The sequence below is a fragment of the Schistocerca nitens genome, chromosome 1, assembly GCF_023898315.1.
Source record: "Schistocerca nitens isolate TAMUIC-IGC-003100 chromosome 1, iqSchNite1.1, whole genome shotgun sequence".
Classification (NCBI taxonomy): Eukaryota; Metazoa; Arthropoda; class Insecta; order Orthoptera; family Acrididae; genus Schistocerca; species Schistocerca nitens.
In genome coordinates this window covers 1,012,272,518-1,012,294,763 of record NC_064614.1, presented here as the reverse complement: position 1 = coordinate 1,012,294,763, position 22,246 = coordinate 1,012,272,518, and the positions used below count along the sequence as shown (strand labels likewise).

The window sequence follows — 22,246 nt, the reverse complement described above, 5'->3', positions numbered from 1 at the left end:
GTGCAAGAGGTGCCCTCTTGGCTGACCATCTCAATCAACTCAACCTCATCTGCCTTAACACAGGAGCACCCACATTTTTTTCAGACTCCACACACACCTGTTCCCATTTGGAACTACCCTTCTGCACTGCCCAGCTTACCCATCATCTCGGGTGGTCCGTCCTTTCTAACACATACTCGAACGGCCATTTCCCTTGTGCTATCCGTTTACTGACTCCTACCCCACCTATGTGCAAACCCAGATGGGAGCTGTCTAAGGCTGACTGTAGGCTCTATTCCTCCCTGGCAACCTTTGACAAACATCATTTCCTCAGTTGTGATTACCTAGTCGAATACCTTACAATCACCGCAGACCATTCCATTCCTCCCACTTCATCCACACCGTGCTGCGACACAGTTCTTCTGCAGAGACGTGCTCTCTGCATTTTTAACCATCATCCTACAACGACAAACTGCATTCATTATAAATAGTTGCATGAACAGTGTCGTCCCGTTCTTCGGAATAGCAAAACAGATAGCTGGATTTCATTTAACAGTTCTTTTAATAGTTCCACTTCCACCTCTGTTGTGTGGGCCAACCTCAGATGGCTCTCTGGTACCAAGGTCCATTCCGCAATTCCAACCTGACAGTAGCTGACGGTGTCATAGTGGATCCTATTGCTATCTCCAAAATCTTGGACCGCCATTTTGTGGAGATTTCGAGCTCCTCCCATTATCACAATGCCTTCCTCCATCGAAAACAAGCAGAGGAGACTTGGGCAATACCCTTCTCTTCTAAGGATAGTGAGTGCTACAAAGCTGCCTTTACTATGAGATAATGCTCTCACTTCATCCCAATCCTATGCCCCAGGGCCAGAAAGTGTTAACATTCAGACGTTGCAGCACCTTGCTCTAGCGGGCAAGCACTTTCGGCTTAATACGTACAACTGCCCAGGGACTGGGTGTTTCTGTTGTCATCATCACCACCACTTGTGAGAGTGACTAGAGTGGATTGTGAAAAGAAAATAAACTGTGTAAAAAATTGGAATTTTGTACTGGTGCTGATGACTGTGCAGTTGAGTGCCCCACAAACTCATCATCATCATCATCATCATCATCATGCTCGATAGGAAACTTTCGTGGTCCTCCCATATGTCTTACCTGGCAGCCCATGTGTGCAGTCACTAAATGTTCTACAGGTCCTCAGCGGTACTTTCTGGGGAGCAGATCAAACGACCCTCCTCCGTTTGTACCGATCCCTTGTTGATTTGAAACTCGACTATGGGTGTTTCATTTATACATCGACACATCTGTCTCTCGTACGCTGTCTCAACACAACCCTCCATCGTGGCGTCCGTTTGGCCAGTGTCGCTTATTACACTAGCATGGTTGAGAGTCTGTATGCAAAAGCTGCCAAACTACTGCTGTTCTACCACTGTGACTTTCTCCTCAGCAGATATGCATGCCATTTGTCTGCCATGGGCGGTCACCCATTGTATGCCTCCTTCTTCAATGACTCCTTTGGTCACCAGTATGGGTGCATCCCTCTTCTCTTCTCTTCACTTTTGGCTCTTGCTCTGGCAGCTTAACTTCATGCTAGCTGCAACTTCCCTGATGGGTGTGAACCGTTCACCACCTTGGCTTCGTGCGGTGGCCCGTGTTCACCTTGGCCTTCATTCACTTTCTAAGGACACTACTCCAGCCTTGCTCTATGCCCTTCAGTTTCATGACCTTCGCACGGAACTTTGCGAGAGTACCTTTGTGTACACTGGTGGCTCTCGGACTGACCATGGTGTAGGGTGTGCCTTCATCATTGGTACTGACATTTTTTGGTATCAGCTTCCGGAACACTGGCCAGTATTTACAGGAGAGCTCTTTGCCCTGTATCAGGCCACGCAGTGCATCTGGCGACACAGGCTTTTGAATTGCGTCATCCACTCCGATTCTCTCAGTGCCCTTCAAAGCCTTTGTGTGCTGTACACCATCCATCCCTTAGTGCAAGGGGTCCAGGAAAGCTGACACTTGCTCACTCTTGATGGAGCTAGTGTGATGTTCATGTGGGTACCTGGTGTTGTCGGTTTGACAGGAAATGCAGCCACTGACACTACTGCCAAGGCTGCAGTCCTCGTACCCCAACCTGCTGGTTCTGACAGTCCCTCTAATGACCTCTGTGTGCTGTCTGTCAGCAGGTGGTGTCACTTTGGCATTACCACTGGTCCTCCCTTCATGGGAGCAAGCTCTGGGTTATGAAGCCTCTCCCAGCAGTATGGATGACCACCTCTCGCCGTGAGGAGATCATTTTAGCTAGGTTGTGTAACGGCGTTGCCTTTTTAGCCTTTGTGATTTGTTAAGTGGTGCTCCCCCACCACTTTGTGCTCATTGCCCTCAGTGTTTGACGGTCCGCCATTTCCTGGCAGAATACCCTTTTTGTATCCACTTACGTTCTAATTTATGTTTTGCTGTCTGAGTTATAAGCTGTTTTAGGGAGCGACACGCATGTTCTCGACCAAGTTTTTCTTTTTATCCGTTGTAGCAATATGGCAAATGACATTTGATCTTTAGTTCAGGACCTCTGTTGCCTCTGTGGTGTATTTTATGGCCCTTTCTACAAGAAGTAGTCCCTGTTTTTAACTGCCTTTCTTTCTGCCGATTGTGATTAACATGTAGTTGCCTTTAATGCCTCTCTTTCTGTTCTATGGTCCTGATATGGGTGCATATAAACCTCCTCCCCCCCCACCACCACCACCACCACCACCACCACCACCACCACCACCACCACCACCACCACAAAGTAGTGGTGACGGAAGTAGTTTTCACAGAAGTGGAGGGACAGACACATGATTTATACTTACTACTGAAACAGCACACACTTACACACGAAATATAATTAATTTTACCCTGTTTTTCTTGTATTGCAGGATCAGGATAATGACACACTGAAAGAACTGCTAAAGCAAGGTATAGGCCAGAAGCTACAAATGACAGTATACAGTAGTAAGACACAGTCGGTCCGTGAGGTATCTATTGAACCAAGTACTACTTGGGGAGGCCAGGGTTTACTTGGTGTCAGTATAAGATTTTGCTCCTTTGAGGGAGCGAATGAAAATGTGTGGCATGTGCTGGTAAGTAGAAGTAATCAGAATTCCTTGCTTTTGGTAATCATTATATGCTTTTTAAAATTAACAGAAAAATTTGAACCCAGGCTGTCAGTTGGAAACACACCAATTTATTGAGCACTGAATAAAGAGTAGTCTGCCATTTATTGCATTCAGTATATGTGGCTGTAGTACAATATCCTTTAGTACAGAGCAATGGTCAGTGAGTAGCCACAGTAGAATTTGTTAAAGAGCCACGTTTTGATGAATAATTTGTTACCTAACTTTCAAGGAAGGAGAATCTTGGAAAAGTAGGAGATACAGAGTTGTAGATTACATCGCCAGGCTACAATACATGGTTTAGTTGGCAATTGTGATTTATTTGTCTTATAAGGTACAGATGTTAATCAGTTGATTAGAGTACAAGATACATGTTGCAAGAATGGGTAATACAAATTTACTGATGCATAAATCCTGTTAATAAGACATAGCCATTTATAAACATTTTTATAACTTTTTTATGAAAAGACAACTACCTTTACACAAGAAAAAATCTGTAAACTGCATCCTGCTCAAAATATTGTTCATCCTTGATGAAATCTTCGAGTGAGTAGTAGAATTGCTGAAGTAGAGGATAATGTAGCTTTTTCCCCATGTGCTGTGGAGTACGAGAATATAAGTTTAAACAATGAGCAGGGCGCATGAAATCAGCATTGTCATATAGTATGAGTGATCAGGAAAGGTTTTCCTCGAATAATTGTAAATTGTTTTGTAAAAAGATAATAGTGTCACAGGTTTATAGGGAGGGAAGAATTTGTAATTTCCGGTGTGTAGTTAACAGGTGATACGAATTCATTGGATTTACAGGACACAGTTTCTAATGATTATTTTCTGAAATTTCAGTATGAGCAATTACCCCAAAAAGCAATACTGTACCTTATAACTGATTGGAAGTAACTGTGACATGCTATTTTTCTTGTGTCCTTATCAGACAACTATCTAATATTTGTTTTGCAAATGCAAAGTCACATAATTTGTTTACTACGTACTAAACATTATTTATTCCAATTTACATTCTTATCTGAATTTAATCCTAAATATTTTGCGCAGTGCACTTATAGGTCTTGATTATTAAGAGTTATTTTAATTTGGTGTTATTTTTTCCTCTGCACTGCATCATATCATTTTTTTAGTATATTCAGGATTAATTCACTGAGCTGAAACCATGTTTCTTGAGGATTTATTGTATTGATGACGATGGCAGGGATATTTCGTGACTCGTCGTCCTCATTGCAGATGTAAAATTTGCAAAAGTTTTCGGGGCACTTACATTGATGGGTAGGTCATTAATGTAGAACAAAAACGTAGGAGGTCCTAAAATAGATCCTTGTGGTACACCATGTGTTACTGACTTCAGTGTGGAAGAATAATTTGCATGTGCAAAGACAATCACTTTATTTCCTATTGCACTGATATGAAGTAAGCCAACATAGGACACTACCCTTGTTACATTTGTAGATAAGAAATGCACGATTACTAAGTTAGAGCCTTTTGTGAGGTCACAAAAGATTCCAGAAACTTTATTCATATCTCTATAACTAATGTTGGCCTTTATTTTATTTGCTACTTACTTCTACATCTGACGATGACTCACCATCCAAGATAAGATGCTGTGTCCTCCCTATTGAAAAGTCCTCAATCCAGCCACAAATTTCACATTATACGCCATATGATCGTACTTTTGACAATAAGCATAGGTGCACTAATGAGTCAAATGCTTTTCAGAAATCAAGAAATACTGCATCTACCTGGTTGCCATGATCGATGTTTTTGAAAACCATGCTGGTTGGGATTGAAGAGGTCATTCTGTTAATTATGTTTGAACTCACAATATGTTCTAAGATTCTACAACAAATCATTGTCAAGGATATTGGATGATAGTTTGTGGATCACTTCTGCTACCATTCTTGTAGACGGGTGTGATCTGTGCCTTTGTTCCAAGAATTGGGCATGATTATTTGTTTGAGGGATCTACGATGGATTATAGTGAGAAGAGGGGCTAACTCAGCCGCCAAATTCAGTGTAGAATCAGACAGGGATTCCATCTGGACCTGGAGCTTTGTTCAGTTGTAATAATTTCAGCTGTTTCTCAAAACCACTGACACGGATGCTTATTTAATTCATCTTTTCAGTGGTATGAGGATTAAATTGGGGCAACTCTCATGGGTTTACCTTGGTAAAGGAACATTTGAAAATGGAGTTGAGCATTTCAGTTTTCACTTTTCTACCCTCAGTTTCAGTTCCTGTCACATCTGCTAGGGACTGGACACTAACTCTGGTGCAACGAACAGCCTTTACATACAACTAGAATTTCTTTGGATTTTGTGAAATGTCATTTGACAGTATCCGGCTATGGTAGTCATTGAAGGCATCACACATTGCTCCCTTGACAGCCAAATGTGTTTCATTCAGCATCTCTCTCCCCTACACTTTATTTTTCACCTGTTATGCAGTAATCTCTGTTTCTGTGGAAATTTCTTTACAGTGACTGTATACTATGGAGGTTCCCTGCCATTATGAACTGTTCTACTGGGTATATATGTATCCAGTGTGTGGTCAGCTATTCTTTTCTTTTAAACTTGAGCCAAAGTTCCTATACATGCTCCTGACCTGTGCTGAAAGTTTCCAGTTGCTCAGTGAGACGTGACACTACTTATTTGTTATGTAGTTTACTACACATATAAATCTTTCTGTGTGTTATAGTTACCCTTTGTACTTTGGTAATCGTTGTAGCCACAACTGTGTCATGATCACTGATACCAGTTTTGATGCGGAATCCTCAAAGAAGTCATGTCTCTTTGTTGCCATTAGACCCAATATATTTCCATCGTGAGTGGGGTTCCTATCGGTTCAAGGTAGTTTTCAGAGAAGACATTACTTTATTATAGAGTGAATTGAAGTACATCTTTGGTCATCAGATAAGGGATATAGTATCATCCACATATCTCATGTAATAAACAATTGTTTCAGCAAGTTTATTTTTCCCTTCAAAAATTCTACTCCTATTTATGGGAGAGAAGGTGAACTTCATGAACTTTTTACAGTCTTCAATTAATTGTACGCATAAGGTGCTACTTCATAATTATACTCACGTAATCTTAACAGGACAGGTTTTACCTAAATTGGAAAAACTTGACTGATCAAGCCCCTAGGACTATTATTTTAAAAGGTAACAATCACCAAAGCAACACTGACAGCAATGGATGAAATTAAGTTTATGCTTATTGTCTAATGATGTGCTAATCTTATTAATAAGATTTCAAACTAATATCATACTCTTCAATAAAATTTTGAATCTGGATGGCAACTGGTTTTCATACGCCTTTGATAGACCTGGAATAGGAGATATGGGATGATTATTATTTTACCATATTCTCTCTTGATCCTTTCTTTGGTCTTTGGCATGTTTCAGATGTTGATATTCATCAATTTTATTTTGTCTGTCTGTGTGTGTGTGTGTGTGTGTGTGTGTGTGTGTGGTGTAGAATTTAAACTGTGTGTGCATTTTTATGATAGTTCTTACTAGTGAAGAAACTGTGTGTGCATTTCTATGATAGTTCTTACTGGTGAAGAACTGAAATATGTGTCTTCAAGCATCTTTAGTGTCAGTGACACAAGATAAGACGTTCTCTTTTTTTTGGGGGGGGGGGTGGGGGTCAACTAAGGGATTGTAGGTTTAAAAGTTCAAAATTGTTGCCACAAAATGAAGGAAAAATAATGCTATGATATGCACCATGGCAGTTAGAGAACTGCAGGGTGCCAAATAGCAGTAAGGAACAAGAATATTGATAAAATTTGTAAAAAATTACTAAAAATGCGAAAATTTAGAAACTACACTTTACTTATTGAAGTACGTTCTTGCATTGCTATGGTCTAGCCATGGACCCTCTATGTCTTCACTCCATGCATTGTATCATACAGGAGGTCGTGGTAATTTCAACCTGTTAATGAGTATGCAGTAAATTTGTTTCCCCCTGGAGGCTCACCACTCTTCGGTGAGTTCATGCTTGGCTACCATGGGGCCCCAGCCTTTGCAGCATCTTTTTCCTTCTGTGCTACATGTCTGTCCTCTTGCTGTTCTTTTCCCCTCACTTGGGGGAACGTGCCTGGGTTATTTTTGGGAATGTGTTGCATTTTCAATAGCATGACATCAGAATGGTTCCTCCACTCTTTTTGTTCTTTTTTTTTTCTTTCTTCATCCCCTTTCTCCTACCCTCCCTCCACTGTAGTGTTTGAGGTTCCTCTTTTTCTTCTTCCTCCTTGCACACTCCTGAAGGCCAATTCATGCATCTGATGTGTAACAGGTGTCTGCGTAACGTGTCAATAGGTAGTTTTTGCACATACCCCCTGGTACAGGCCAGACCCAGAGAGGGGTGATTGCGTGAGCTCTTAACTTCCCAAATTGCCAATTTGTTCCTCTGTCAGGTGTTCAGGAGGTGTGACGTGAGTTGAGACAATCACCTAAAGTGGGTGAGTACCCTCCCCCCCCCCCCCCTCCCCCAGTGTGGGCTCCCAATTGGTAGGAGCATGCTATCGGAAATGCTGGAAGTCATGGGGATTTTCTCCCAGTGAGCCAAACATCAACTTCTCAATCTACGTCTACTAAACGTAAGCAAAATGAGGCTAATGAATCAAAGACCCTCCCAGCTGCACCTCGGTTCTTCATACTGAGGATGGTCAGTCTTTGGCTATTGTTAATCTGTTTATTATTTACAAAAGTGTTGATGCAGTTGCAGGTCCTGTGAAATCGTGCTCTCATTTACACAGTGGCACTTTCCTTTTGGAGACTACCGTATTTACTCGAATCTAAGCCGCACTCGATTCTAAGCCGCACCTGAAAAATGAGACTCGAAATAAAGGAAAAAAAATTTCCTGAATCTAAGCCACACGTGAAATTTGAGACTCGAAATTCAAGGGGAGAGAAAAGTTTTAGGCCGCACCTCCAAATCGAAACAAAGTTGGTCCATTGTAATACGAGACACAATTTAGGTCGAATGAATGACGATACAGCTACAGTAGTTTGGTTAGAGTCGTAAGCTTAGCAGTTGAGCTTTACCAGGTAGCCATTGCTATGCGTCAGGTGCTCCGTCCATATTCATACGGGTACCCTTCCTTTTTCACGTGCTTCGTCTGGTTTGAATCGATTGCTTATTTTGCTTTGATCTGATAAGTGCTGTTTTCTTTGTTATAGGAGTTTACGTCACTCTAAGCTGAAAATGCATTACTGTACTGTGTCATGCTTTGTTTGTCCCATTCTGATAGAGCATGTTTACTGCCTGTCGCTGCTCACGGCACGGCTTGCTTTTGTGCGCGCTACCGCCGCTTACAATAAAAAAAGAAAGAGAGGAATCGTCTTATTAGCGAAGCAATGGCAAGAGATTGCTATTTGCTGTTACCTACACTGCTGCTTTCCTTGATAATGATCAACAAGAACCAAATAATAGACTGCGTATGATAGAACATGTTCTAAATGAGAGTTAGGCAAAAATTTTTCTCCGTTTGAAAATCTTTGCGGCCGCTTCTTTAGTACATCAAATTCTGCACAGAAATTGGTCTTAGATTTAAAAATCTAGTCAGTTGCCGTGCTTCATTTCTGACTATCACTAATAGGCATAAGAATAATATGAATATAAACATGACACGATACGTATATTCTTCCGCGTTTGCTATTGTCTCTCTATAGTTTCGTAGTTTATTAGGCAGACAGGATTTAAATGAGATAGCAGCAAACACGAAAGAATACATGGCAAAATGTTTATATTCGTATTCTTTCTTATGGTGCAGAGAATACTGAATGTGATTCACATTTCTTCAGGTTCCTATTAGCAACCATCTCTTCTCACAGGTAGGAAAAAATTCAGAACGTAGAGTTGGGCACATTGACAAACATCCCAAACAGTCTTGCCAGTACATTGAAATTCTGCTACATTCGAAGATGAACAATACGGAATTTGTATTTACTTCGTTGGATAATGTATGAAAATGCAGTGGTCAAAACTCTGGGCGGAGAAAAAAAGCTCATCTTCCACCCTTTTTTTTTTTTTTTTTTTTTTTTTTTTTTTTTTTTTTTTTTTTTTTTTTTTTTTTTTGCTGACGCAGAGGTTTTGGCGCCAGTATTTATCTTTGTGCCTACAAAGCATGCCTGTGTAGCGCCACATATATTCGACAGCAGAAGTTAGTTGTGGTGGCACCTACCAACATTTTTCAGAACTTCTGCTTGCTTTGCACTTGATTCTAACCCGCAGGTGGTTTTTTGGATTACAAAAACCGGAAAAAAAGTGCGGCTTAGATTCGAGTAAATACAGTACTTGTGATTCTCGAGCACAACAACTGCTTGCAGCTTAGCTCCTCCATGACTATCCTGCTCATTTCGAGGCCCATCAAATGCTCAGTTCCTCGTGTGGTGTTTTTACACTAGGCTGCTCAATGGTCTGACCGAGACAAAAGTCCAAACATACCTCTCTGATCAGGGCATCGTTGCAGTGATGATGAAAAAGGTAGATGCATCCTTAGTGTCCACACGCACTCTTTTTCTCACCGTTCATATTGCAGTGCTTCCATTGAAGATCAAAGCAGGTATGAAGTTATCATAGTCCGACTTTACATTCCAAACCCAATACGCTGCTATCAGTGTCATCATTACAACCGCACTCAGTGTCCTGGCGACACCTGTCCAAATGTGTATATGTGGTAGGGATGCTCATGAGGGTGATTGTCCATCTCCTTCTCCCTGCTTTATCAGTTACAGTGGTGACGATGTAGCTTCCTCCCAAGATCATCCCATGTATCTCAACGAGCGAGCTGTCCAGGAGAAGGAAAAAGTGCCTTACCCTGTCGCTCACAAGTTGTTGTCTAGTCGGAAACCCTGCGTTTTACAGTCTGGAACTTACGGTATCATTCTTGCTACATTTCACCTCATGAAGGACATGGCCACGTAGACATGTGATCTCAAATTCAGCATTGCAGTTATAAAATTGCCCAGCACCACAATAGTATTCCTGTCTCCTCCTCCAGCTGTCTAACAAGCCACCAGATTTTACCTCATGTGGCAAAATCACCTGCTTTCCTATGAGCAGGCTGAAAAGGATAGAAGCAATACACCTGCGAAGACTTTTTACGTCCCTCCAACCAACAAACATCTGAATCGTCATCTGCCAACCGCAAAGACTCCAGGAAATCAAAGACAAATGGTCTTCTCCTTCGCTGACACTGCGATTCTCTTCGACCTCCGTGTTGCCAGTGCACAGCACCAACCATTTTTCTGCCCTGGTCTCCGCAGACCAACCGAGGCAGAATGCCAATGCCTCTGTAGATGTAATGGAGCAGGGTCATCTAGCCTCTGCACCCTGTAGCAGAGTGTCTTGGAAGGCTAGCACTTGGCAGCCGTTGAGATGACACACCTTCATTTTTTCCCTCCTTCCATTTCCATGTCAACAAGGAGGAATTATGGCTGCTCCTGGAATCGCATCATCCACTTGTTCTCTGCCTCCAGGAAACAAAATTACGTCCTCATGACTGTTTTGACCTCTCACATTTCTTTCCAGTTTGCTTTGACTTTCCTCCCAAGGATGGCATTTCATCTCATGAGGAGTCATGCTGCTCATCCAGGATGACATTCATAGTCAAACAATGTCTGTAAATGCTGCAAGCTGTTGCAGTCCACATTTTCCTTCCTCGCTTTACCTTTTTTATTTATACCGTTTACATCCCTGTGTCATTCGGTGTCACCAGGGCCGACTTCCTCCAGCTTATTGAGCAGCTACCTCGCCCCTTACTTCGGTTCAGTGCCTTCAATGTGCACCATCCCCTTTGGGGCTCTCCCAGAACTTGTCTGAGAGGTGCCCTCTTGGCTGACCTTCTCAGTCAACTCAATCTCATCTACCTTAACACTGGAGCACCAACATTCCTTTCAGACACCATGCACACATATTCCCATTTGGACCTCTCATTCTGCACTGTCCAGCTTACCCATCGTCTCGAGTGGTCCGTTCTGACACATACTCGAGCAACCATTTCCCATGTGCTATCCATTTGCTGACTCCCAATCCACCTGTGTACAAATTCAAATGGCAGCCATCTAAGGTTGACTGGAGGCTTTACTCCTTCATGGTGACTTTCAACGGTCATTATTTCCTCAGTTGTGTTGACCAGGTAGAATACCTTACAGATGTTATGTTCGATTCCTCGCACTTCATCCTCACTGTACCGTGTCCCAGTCCCTTGGTAGACTGACATGTGCCGTGATGCAATTAACGTACGGAGACATGCTCTCCGCATTTTTAATTGTCATCCTACAATGGTAAATTGTATTGGTTATAAATAGTTGCATGCTCAGTCTCGTCACGTTCTTCAGGATTCCAAAACAGCTAGCTTGATTTCATTTAACAGTTCTATTAAGACAGTGCTGCCTTTACTATGGGGGAACTAGATCATGCTCTCACTTCATCCTGATTGTCCCAGATCCAGACGATGTTCATATTCAGATGTTGCAACATCTTTCTCTTACAGGCAAGCACTTTCTGCATAATATGTACAACCGCATCTGGACAGAGGACACGATTCCCAGATGCTGGTGTGAAGCCACTGTCATACCCATACCTAAGCCCAGTAAGGACAAACACCTTCCTTCTAGCTACTGCCCCATTTCTCTCGCTAGCTGTGTTCACAAGGTGAACTAACCACCTTCTAACGGAGCACGTCCGTATCTCACCACTGACTCCTAGTATCAGCCGCATGCAGTTGACGTCAACAAATGTATGGGCCTGAAGATGACGTTACAACGTTGAAACTAGTTGCCAAAATAAAATCGACACCTTAAATACAGCTAGAGGAATTTCTTCATATTTAATATAAATACATGTCATGACTGGTTTTCTGTGGAACTTCCAGATTGTGGCAATGGTTGTTGATTTGGAGAAAGCCTAAGACACCTGCTGGAGGACTGGTATCCTCTGTATTCTCTACACATAGAGCTTCCTAGGCCGCCTGCCCCATTTCCTTCAGGAATTTTCAAGAGAACAAGTTTTCAATGTACATGTGGGTTCTGCTTAGTCGAACACCTTTATCCAGGAAAATAGTGAGCCTTAGGGTTCCGTGCTGAGCATTGTACTCTTTGCTATCATCAGTAACCATACTGTGATCTCTCTCCCACCGGGCATTTCCTGCTCCCTTTTCACTGATGACTTTGCCATTCATAGCAGTTCTCCATGTACTTGCCTCCTTGAGCAGCATCCTCAGTATTGTCTTGATCATCTTTAGTCATGGAAAATTGACAATGTCTTTGGCTTTTTGACTGACAAAACCATTTGTATGAATTTCTGGTAACAGAATGCTTTCGTCTACCTCCTTTACATCTTGGGCATATTGCTTTTCTATTATTGAAATTACAAAATTCCTGGGGATCAGGCTTGATAGTAAACTTTCTTGGTCCTCCCACGTTACCTCGCCACCTGCTGTATCCAGTTCCACAATGTCCTACGTGTCCTCAGCAGTAGTTCTTGGGGAGTGGATTGGACCACTCTCCTCCATTTATACCAACCCGTTGTCCATTTGAAACTAGACTGTTGATGTTTCATTTATACGTCAGCAAGGCTGTTGATGTTAAGTCATCTCAGTAAATCCACCATTGTGGCACCTGTTTGGACAGTGGCGCCTTTTACATTAGCTCGGTTGTGGTCACCCCTCCTATGCCTCCTCCTTCGATGTCTCCTTTGACCAGCAGTATGGGATGCGGATCTCTTCTCTGTTACCTCCCGGAGTTCTTTCAGCTCTTGCTCCGGCAGCTTAACTTCATGCTAGCTGTCACTTTACTGATGGGTGCAAAACCATTCACCACCTTGGCTTCGTGCGTCGGCCCATGTTCACCTTGGCCTTCATTCGCTTCCTAAGGACACTACTCCAGCCTCACTCTATGGCCTTCAGTTTCACGACCTTCACACAGAACTTCGTGATAGTATGTTTGTGTACACTGACCACTCTCAAACTGACTGTGGTGTTGGGTGTGCCTTCATCATTGGTACTGACATTTTTTGGTATCAACTTCTGGAACACTGGTCAGTATTTACTGGAGAGCTCTTTGCCCTGTATCAGGCCACGCAGTACATCCGGCGACACAGGCTTTTCAATTGTGACGTCCTCCGATTCTCTCTCTCCTTCAAAGCTTCTGTGTACTGTATGTACACCACCCATCCCTTAGCGCAACAGGTTCAGGAAAGCTGTCACTTGCTCGCTCTTGAATTGTGCTAGTGTGATGTTTATTAGAGTTCCTGGTCACATCGGTCTGACAGGAAACGATGCTGCTGACGCTGCTACCAAGGCTGCAGTCCTCGTACCTCAACCCACTAGTTCTGACACTCCGTCTGTTGATCTCTAACTTACCATCTGTTAACAGGTGGAGTCACTTTGGCATCACCACTGGTTCTCCCTTCATGGGAACAAGCTCTGGGTTATTAAGCCTCTCCCAGCGGCGTGGGTGACCACCTCTCGCCATGAGATCATTTTAGCTAGTTTGTCTTTTTAGCCATCACGATTTGTTTAGTGGTGTTCCCCACCGCTTTGTGCTCATTGCCCTCAACATTTGACGGTCTGCTATTTCCTGGCAGAATGCCCTTTTTGTGACAACCTAAATTCTAATTTATGTTTGCCATCTGAGTTATTGACTGTTTTAGCGAATGACGTTCAGCTTCTTGACCACATTTTACTTTTTATCTGTTGTAACAATATGGTGAAGGACATTTAATCTTTTGTTCAGGACCTCCATTGCCTCTGTGGTGCATTTTATGGCCCTTTCTACAAGAGAAAGTCACTGTTTTTAGCTCTTTTTCTTTCTGTCGATTGTGCTTAACGTGTAGTCGCTTTTACCTACTTTTTCATCTTTGTGTTCTACATATGACCTTATTTGTTTTTGTGCCCTAAAACAAATCAAAAACCAAAGAATAAATTTCTTTGTCCCAGTCAGATACGGTCTGTAAACTACTCTGCTGACTGTTTATGGGCCCAGACTATATACTTAGGCATAATATTCTACAGAACATACAAGATCATTGTCTAGTAAAAATTAACATCATGGAGCATCAATGTGGAATGATGTAATTGCTTATACAGTAGTTTCCCAAAATACCAAATTTTTGGCTCCAATTGAAAAACTGATGGGAAGAGAAAAGTACAGTACATCACAGTTCACTATGCGAATGTATGTAGAATAAGCAAAATGTGGGACTGCATCAATGGCAAAATAAAGGCAGAAACAGAAAAGGACTTGGAAGAGCAGTGGAATGGAACGGACAGTGCCTTTGAAGGAGGATATAAGCTGAAGATCAGCAAAAGCAAAACAAGGATAGTGGAATGTTGTCAAATTAAATCAGGTGATGCTAAGCGAATCAGATAGGAAACAAGATGGTTAAAGTAGTAGAGGAGTTTCGCTATTTGGGCAACAAAATAACTGATGGCTGAAGTAGAGAGGATATAAAATGTAGACTGGCAGTGGCGAAGAAGCATTTCTGAAGAAGAGAAATTTGTTAACTCTGAATACAGATTTAAGTGTGAGGAACTCTTTCTGAAGGTATTGTCTGGAGTGTAGCCATGTGTGGAGGTGAAACATGGATGGTAAACAGTTAAGCTTAGAGAGAGAATAGAAGCTGTCGAAATGTGGCGCTGTAGAAGAAAATTGAAGATTATATGGATCGATCACGTAACTAATTAGGAGATACTGAACAGAATTGGGGAGACAGTAAATATGTGTCACCATTTGACCAAAAGGAGGGACCAGTTGATGGGACAGGACGTATTCTGATACATCAAGGGATCATCAGTTTAGTACTGGAGGACGCAAGGGTCATGGGTAAAAATCAGAGAGAGAGACCAAGAGAGGATCACAATAAGTAGATTCAGAAGGATGTAGGTTGCAGTTGTTATTCAGAGATGAAGAAGCTCGCAAAGAATAGAGTAGCGTGGAGAGCTGCATCAAGCGAGTCTTCGGACTGAAAACCACACAACACCAACAATAGCAATACATGTGCATCAGAAACATCGGTAATGAAAAAAAGGCAAGTGAGCAGGATATAGGCGTGCAAGATGAAATTTCAAACAAGCATAATAGTACTACTAGAATGGATAGACATAGGAACAACCGTAGAAACGACCAAATGAAGATGGTATGAGCGTGTTACAAGAATGAGAGTTAAGCAGCATACCTAAGGTGCAATAGGAGCAAGAGACTTAGAGGAGGACCAAGAGACAGACAGATCATTGAAGTGATGAAATGTGTGATGAAGAGAGATGATCTGAACTGAGTGGAGAGAGGAACAAAGTATGAAGATGGAAAGATGGAGGAGGAGACTAGACAGTCATTTCAACTCAAATTAATTTGTGTGTTTGTGTGAGTGTATTTATTTGTTTTCATAGTGTTTGCATTTATATTTGACAAATAAAATAACATTTTCAATTTTCTCCAAGAATCAGTTTTCAATTACTCTACCAATTTAAGAAATTTTTGAAGTATTGGTTATATAATGTGAATATTAATAAATGATTTCATATTAACTTTTACAGGAAGTTAACCCACAGTCACCAGCAGAAATTGCTGGATTAAGGCCATTCACTGACTATATCATTGGAGCAGATTCAGTACTACATGAAACAGAAGACCTGTTTACACTTATAGAAGCACACGAAGGCCGTCCTCTGAAACTTTATGTGTACAACACAGCAGAGGACTCGTGCCGAGAAGTCACCATAACCCCAAATTCTCAGTGGGGAGGGCAAGGAAGGTTTGTAACATGTTATGTAGTTCCATAATACAGGCCTAACAGTACTCTCTCTCTCTCTCTCTCTCTCTCTCTCTCTCTCTCTCTCTCTCATGCGCGCGCGCACACACACACACACACACACACACACACACACACACACACACACACACACACAGAGAGAGAGAGAGAGAGAGAGAGAGAGAGAGAGAGATTGTGTTATTCACACATTTCATTAATATCATCATGATTGTGGGGTCTTTGGAGGTGAGGCTTCAACCTGGACATCACTTTGTTGGATGCCCTTCCACACATTTGTCTAAAAATATTCAATCACGAAAGAAAATTATTGATGTGACCAAGTTTATAGTTAAACTCACTTGCTTCCAAATTTATGAACATGATTGAACCATGTACTGGTAGTCTCGTTCAAATTTACTCTTGTATCCATTACTTTCTACTGTAATATTATTGGCACACTATAGATGCTCTTGTAGATTGTTTAAAATACTAATGAAATAAAGAAAGATGTTTGGTGATACATCACTGCTGTTGCAATTTAATATAGAATGTTAATTTTGTGGAACAGATGTGGTATTTAAGTTTCAGTGGTAACAGGAATATGAATTAGAATAGATTGCTACTCTCTACATAGAAGAGACATTGAACAACAGATAGGCACATGTCAAAGTAGACCAAGTTATTGGAGACTGTCCTTTAGATGTAGAGAACAAACATGCAAGCAAGCACAGCTCCACACGCAGATCACATTTGTCGTGTCTGGGTGCTGAGGCCCAGTTGCACTAAGTAGCTTAATTAGCTGGGGTGAGTGTGGGGTTACAGAAAAGGTGCAGCATCAGAAGGCTGTGCAGGGGGGTGGGGGGATTAGATTAAGTAGCAGATAAGTGTAAAGGTCTATGCAGATGTGCTAGGAGAATGAAAGGACAGAAGGGTGACATCGGGGAAGGATGTAGATGTCAGACATGGTCATTTCATCAAACTCTACCTCGTGGATGGCTTCATCAGAACTCTCAGCAAGGTATCTCCATTTCTACAGGTACCACCCATTCCACACCTTGAAATTCCAGCCTAGCCACCCATGGACATTGCACATGCAATGACAAGCAGCTCCTCACAAAATATGCCAAAAGTCTCGAGCCCTTCTCACGGATGTTACTGTCCTCCTCCCTGTCCATAAATAATCTCCCGCACCTTATCTTCTTAGTCATCCTCCGTAGCCACTGGTCACCCATGAAGGAGTACATCCCTCATGACAGAGTACCATTCAGGACTGGAGCAGCTGCCACATTCTCTGACAGTGTTTATACTATCTCTCATCGCTCCCTGAAATCAGAAATATCTTCCCCCTTATACACCTCACCCTTTCGATAGTGGTATTCCACCACCCACCCAACAGAGACAGTATACTTAGTCATCCCTATTCCTAGCCCTAAGGGTCATGTAAAAGACATAGGTGTGAAAACTGTTAGCATATGTCATCCCGTTACCACTTACCCAAGTATTATCAATGGCATTTCCTACCCCATCAAGGCAGCACCACCTGTGAAAGCAGGCTTGTGGTGTGCCAAAATTGCTGAAACCATTGTGTGGCAATCTGTGGGTATGACCATCAACAAGCTGTTTGTCTTCCAGAATGGCTGTGGCCAGGAGGCAGCTAGACCACGCAGTAACCAATCACACCATGCAACATAGTGTGCTTGACTTCAACAACTGCTTCACAGTCTGGAATCTTCCCACAAATAGCAGATTTACTAAATTGTGCAGGTTGGAACTATACTTGCAGAATACCCATTGTTCCTGTAACCACTGTGGCCTCAACCTCCACCAATCCTTGCCCCCCACCTGCCTCTATGGTCTCCTCTGCTCTCACTTCAGCCTCACACATGCTTTCTCTCCGCCAGTGCACCTGAAGAGTCTTTTACTCTTCTGTGGCTCTTCCACCCCCTATCCCCCACCCCACCCCCTGCCGACACCCTTCCCCCTCCCCGCTTTTCCCATACACCAGCACAGCCTTCCTCACTGCTGCTTCTAGTGGTCCATCATACTGTTCCCACCACATCCCTGTACAGTCACAGGCAGCACATCATCATCTTTCCCCACCCCTATGCCGCTATCCCTCCGCATCATCAACCCACACTTATACTGCATCCCATTATCCACCCAAACTGAAATCACTACTCATTGTAGTCCGAAATCTGTGGCCAGAGACTATAATGACTGGGTCCAATTCCATAATCTAGTTTTAAACGTTCTTATTTGCTGCTCAGTGACTTATCTGTAGTGACTAACAACCTATCCCAGTTCGTAACGTTATTGTTCATCCCAGATCTTCAGTTGTTTACATTGAGTGTTAGAGTGATCAAAACCAGGTTTGAACTACATTTTACGAACTATTAAGAAATTTAGTCAATCATTTGTTACTAATTTTCATCATGCTTTGGCATCGTCATGTACAATATGGCTTAACTTAAGAGTACTGAAACGTCCTTACTGTAAATTTGATTAATAGCAAAAAGCTTCCCAATGTGTAGGAATCGTATTATCTATTTCCATACAGCTATAACCAAGCAGTTCTATATATTTCTGGTACTTCTCACATTGGTGTGTGGTTGGACAGTCTCCCTGCAGCCTGTGCCGAGCAACTTTGAAACTTGCCTAGTAGAAACTTAAGGGTGAACATATTGGAGTTTGGAGTGTTTATGTATGTAATTAAGAAGCTAGTGTATGATGCATTTTATTTCGTGTTTTTGTTTTCAGCTTGGGTTGTGGAATTGGATATGGCTATTTGCATCGTATTCCAGTACGTAGTCACCTAGCCAAACCACATCTTCCTGTCACACCTATTGTAAGTAGATACTGTTTTCCGTGTTTGCTATGGGGCACTAAAGAAATTGTAATTTTTAATATAGAGTACATTTCTTCTTCTGTGTATCCACTAGTTTTCAAATTGTTGATAACTTCTATTAAATACCTTTTGTTCAGTTTTATGTTGATGCTTAACCTACAAATTGCTATGCATTCAAGGGTCAAATGAAAATGTAATTGTCTAAAAAATTTTGTGACCCCCCCCCCAACACACACACACACACACACACACACACATTATTAAAAATCTTTTATATCTGAAAATTTCAGGCTGTGCTCTACAACAGGTAGCAATTATTTCAGTTTCTGTGCCATATTTTGCATAATATTATTGGAAGTAACTTGTGAAAGCTATCAGCACCTTAAATGCTGAGTGTTCCTGGTTGTGGAATGTTCTAAAGCTTTCAAGGATAATCTGGTAACTTCCAAATTCTGTCACTCTAATATTATCCAAAACATCTTTACCACAAAACAATTGTATTCACAAAATGTACTACAAATTAAAATTGCATTCCTTACTTCTTTTATCGTTTCTTGGTGCATATTTCTCCCTTGGATAAGCACTGTTTGTCATTGACATAAATATTGTGAAATAAGACACAGACTCTACCAGACTGGCAAACACATGCTCATTTCAGTTATTTTTCCTATTATCTTCAAGATTGCTTGCATTGAAATGAAAATTCTGGCTGGACAGCATACTACTACTTTCCATACATAAACAGAACAGATTTTTCAGAAGTATAACAGTGGATACTTCACATCAGCAGTAGAGAAAATCCACATAACATTCTTTGGCCCTTCCTTTCTGTTTTTAACAGACATATGTTAAAACCTTTGCTTTACTTTGGAAAGGGTAAGACATGACAACACCATCTTGATTAGATTGTGGCTTGTACTTTCATGGAAATTTTTCACTGCTTTTAGACTGTATTTGGTGCTGAAAGGATTAAACGTATGAGGGTTGGAACTTAAATGGTGGCAACTATTTATTCACAACTGATACAAAAGAGGTACATGTTTGCACCTGTTACTGTCCTCCAAAGTAGTCACCAGCGTTGTGTAGAACCCGTTGCCAGCGATGTGGAAGGTATAATATACTGTTAGCAGAACCTGTTCTGTTGATGGTGCGAATGGAGCAGTCTACTGCCTGTTGAATCTCTGGAACCAATCTGAAGCGAATGCCACGAAGTGGTTCCTTCATCTTTGGAATCAAATCAAGCATCACGATGGGTTCCGCATGAATTTCCAGAAATGCAGAAATGGATGCATTACGACGCTGCTCAGATGCACTTGGAGCACTATGAGCACGGCGGAGAGGCTTTCGTACGCCTTATTGTAACACTGGATGAGACAGGGACCACATCATACGAGCCACAACTGAAATACCAATCCAACAAATGCCATCATTACGGGTCACCACAAAAGTCGAAAGTGCGTCAGAGCCCCAGTATGGTGAAAGTTATGGTGATTTTTGTGTACGTCTGTGATGGTGTTATCCTAACGCATTACGTGCCTCCGCGGCAGACCGTCATTGCACAGTATTACTGTTCGTTTTTGGAGTATCACCTGCGATCAGCTTTGCGAAAGAAGCAGTGACACTTTCTGCACAACTTGTCCATCATTTTGCACGAGAATGTGCGGACGCATACAGCGCAAGCTGTGGATGCCCTGTTTGGTTGATGGGACTGGAAAGTACTTTACCATCCACCATACTCCCCGGACTTAAGTCCTTGTGACTTTGATTTGATTCCAAAGATGAAGGAACCACTTCGTGACATTCACTTCAGAACTGTTCCAGAAATTCGACAGGCAGTAGACCGCTCCATTCGCACCATCAACAGAACAGGCTCTGCTAACAATATACTACGCCTTCCACATTGCTGGCAACAGGCTCTACTCAATGCTGGTGACTACTTTGAAGGACAGTAACAGGTTCAAACATGTAACTCTTTTGTATCGATTGTGAATAAATAGTTGACACTATCTAAGTTCCAACCCTCATAGTCATTTTTGTGCTGGCATTTTAGGACATTTCTACTTCTTGCAGCTACAGCCGAGAGGAATAATATTATAGCACTCATTTTCCTACTGCTGGAATAATCTTGTCCTCTGTTCGTTCTTCTTTTTTTTCTCCTTACCTGAGCAATACATTGAGTCTTATCTCAAAATTATTTCATCTTTCTTTCAATATCTCTTTCAGTTGGAACAAATAAAATGTAAAGTTCACTTTATAAGAATTTACGGATCATACAAAACAGATTGCCTTCACTGCAAATTGTCTCAAACTGTATGTGACTTGGTAAGAAAGTGAGAGAATAGATAATTAGGAAAGTTGAACATGGTTTATAAATGAAACAATGGAACATTCAAGTAGGAATATCACAAAATTATGAAAAGGATAGATTGCTACTTACTGTAAGGATAACATGTTTAATTGCAGACAGGCACAACAAAAAGACTGTTACTGATCTGCAGAGCCTTTGCATTGAACAGTAATGACCATTCAGAGTGTAGTAGGGAAGGGAGAGGGGTAGCGAACTGCCGAGGGGTGGGAGGATGGTGAGGAAAGAAGAATGCTGTTTCACAGAGCATGCAGGGACTAGGGGGTGGCAGGGAAAGCTACCAGGGCAGCGAAAGCAGGGGAGCATAAAGGGGAAAAGTTTGCTGGGAGCGTTGACAGAGAGTAGTGCTAATGAGGGTGATGGAACATGAATTGGGAGGAGGTGATAGGATGGGAGGCGGTGCAGACGGAAACTGTTGGGTAGGGGATGCAGGGACAGTAGCTTAGGTTAGATTGCCACTGGGATATTTTCAGGAGCAGTGAATGTAAGGATAACTCCCATGTGCACGTCAGAAAATATGGTGGTGGAGGGGAGCAGCCATTGAAATCAATCATGTTATTTTTAACTGTATGTTATGCCAAAGGATGGTCCACTTTGGTGGCTGGTTGGTTGTCATAGCAATATAAAAAGCAGTGCAGTGATTACAGTAGAGCTGGTATATGACTTGGCTGCTTTGACAGGTGACCCGGTCTCTAATTGAGTAGAATAACCTTGTGATGACTGGAATGGGAAGTACTGGGAGAATGGATTGGGTAGGTCTTGTACCTGGGTCTCCCACAGGAATTTGAGCACTGTGACAAGGTTGGGAGACAGGGAGTGGCACAGTGATGGAGTAGGGTGTTGTGGGGGTTGGGTGGACAATGGAACACCACTTTAGTGGGAGCAAGAGGATCTTTGGTAGGATCTCTCTCATTTCAGGGCATGATGATATGATACATAATTAAAGCCCCAACGAGGGATGTAATTCAGCTGTTAGTCTGGTGTGGCATTGGATGGTGAAGGGGGTGCTCCTGAGTGAGCAGGGTGTATGGGAGTGAATTTTTGGTGTGGGGAGGGATGGCAGCTGTTAAAATACAGGAACTGTTGGTGGTTAATGGGTTTAATGTAAAAAGAGGTGTGGATGGAGCCATCAGATTCAA

At 42.1% G+C, this 22,246-nt stretch overlaps 1 protein-coding gene across 6 annotated transcripts in view; it reads left to right on the top strand.

Moving 5' to 3' along the window:
* The window catches only part of LOC126195760 (Golgi reassembly-stacking protein 2), a 59,948-nt gene that overhangs the window by 23,504 nt on the left and 14,198 nt on the right, over positions 1–22,246 (top strand). For 5 of the 6 annotated variants that reach the window (XM_049934407.1, XM_049934422.1, XM_049934399.1 and 2 more), the window contains exons 4-6: positions 2,897–3,100; positions 15,683–15,900; positions 18,655–18,742. In XM_049934407.1, coding sequence (XP_049790364.1) covers positions 2,897–3,100; positions 15,683–15,900; positions 18,655–18,742 — 510 coding nt within the window. The remainder of the gene's footprint in view (positions 1–2,896; positions 3,101–15,682; positions 15,901–18,654; positions 18,743–22,246) is intronic. The other variant, XM_049934430.1, reaches the window with a different exon arrangement.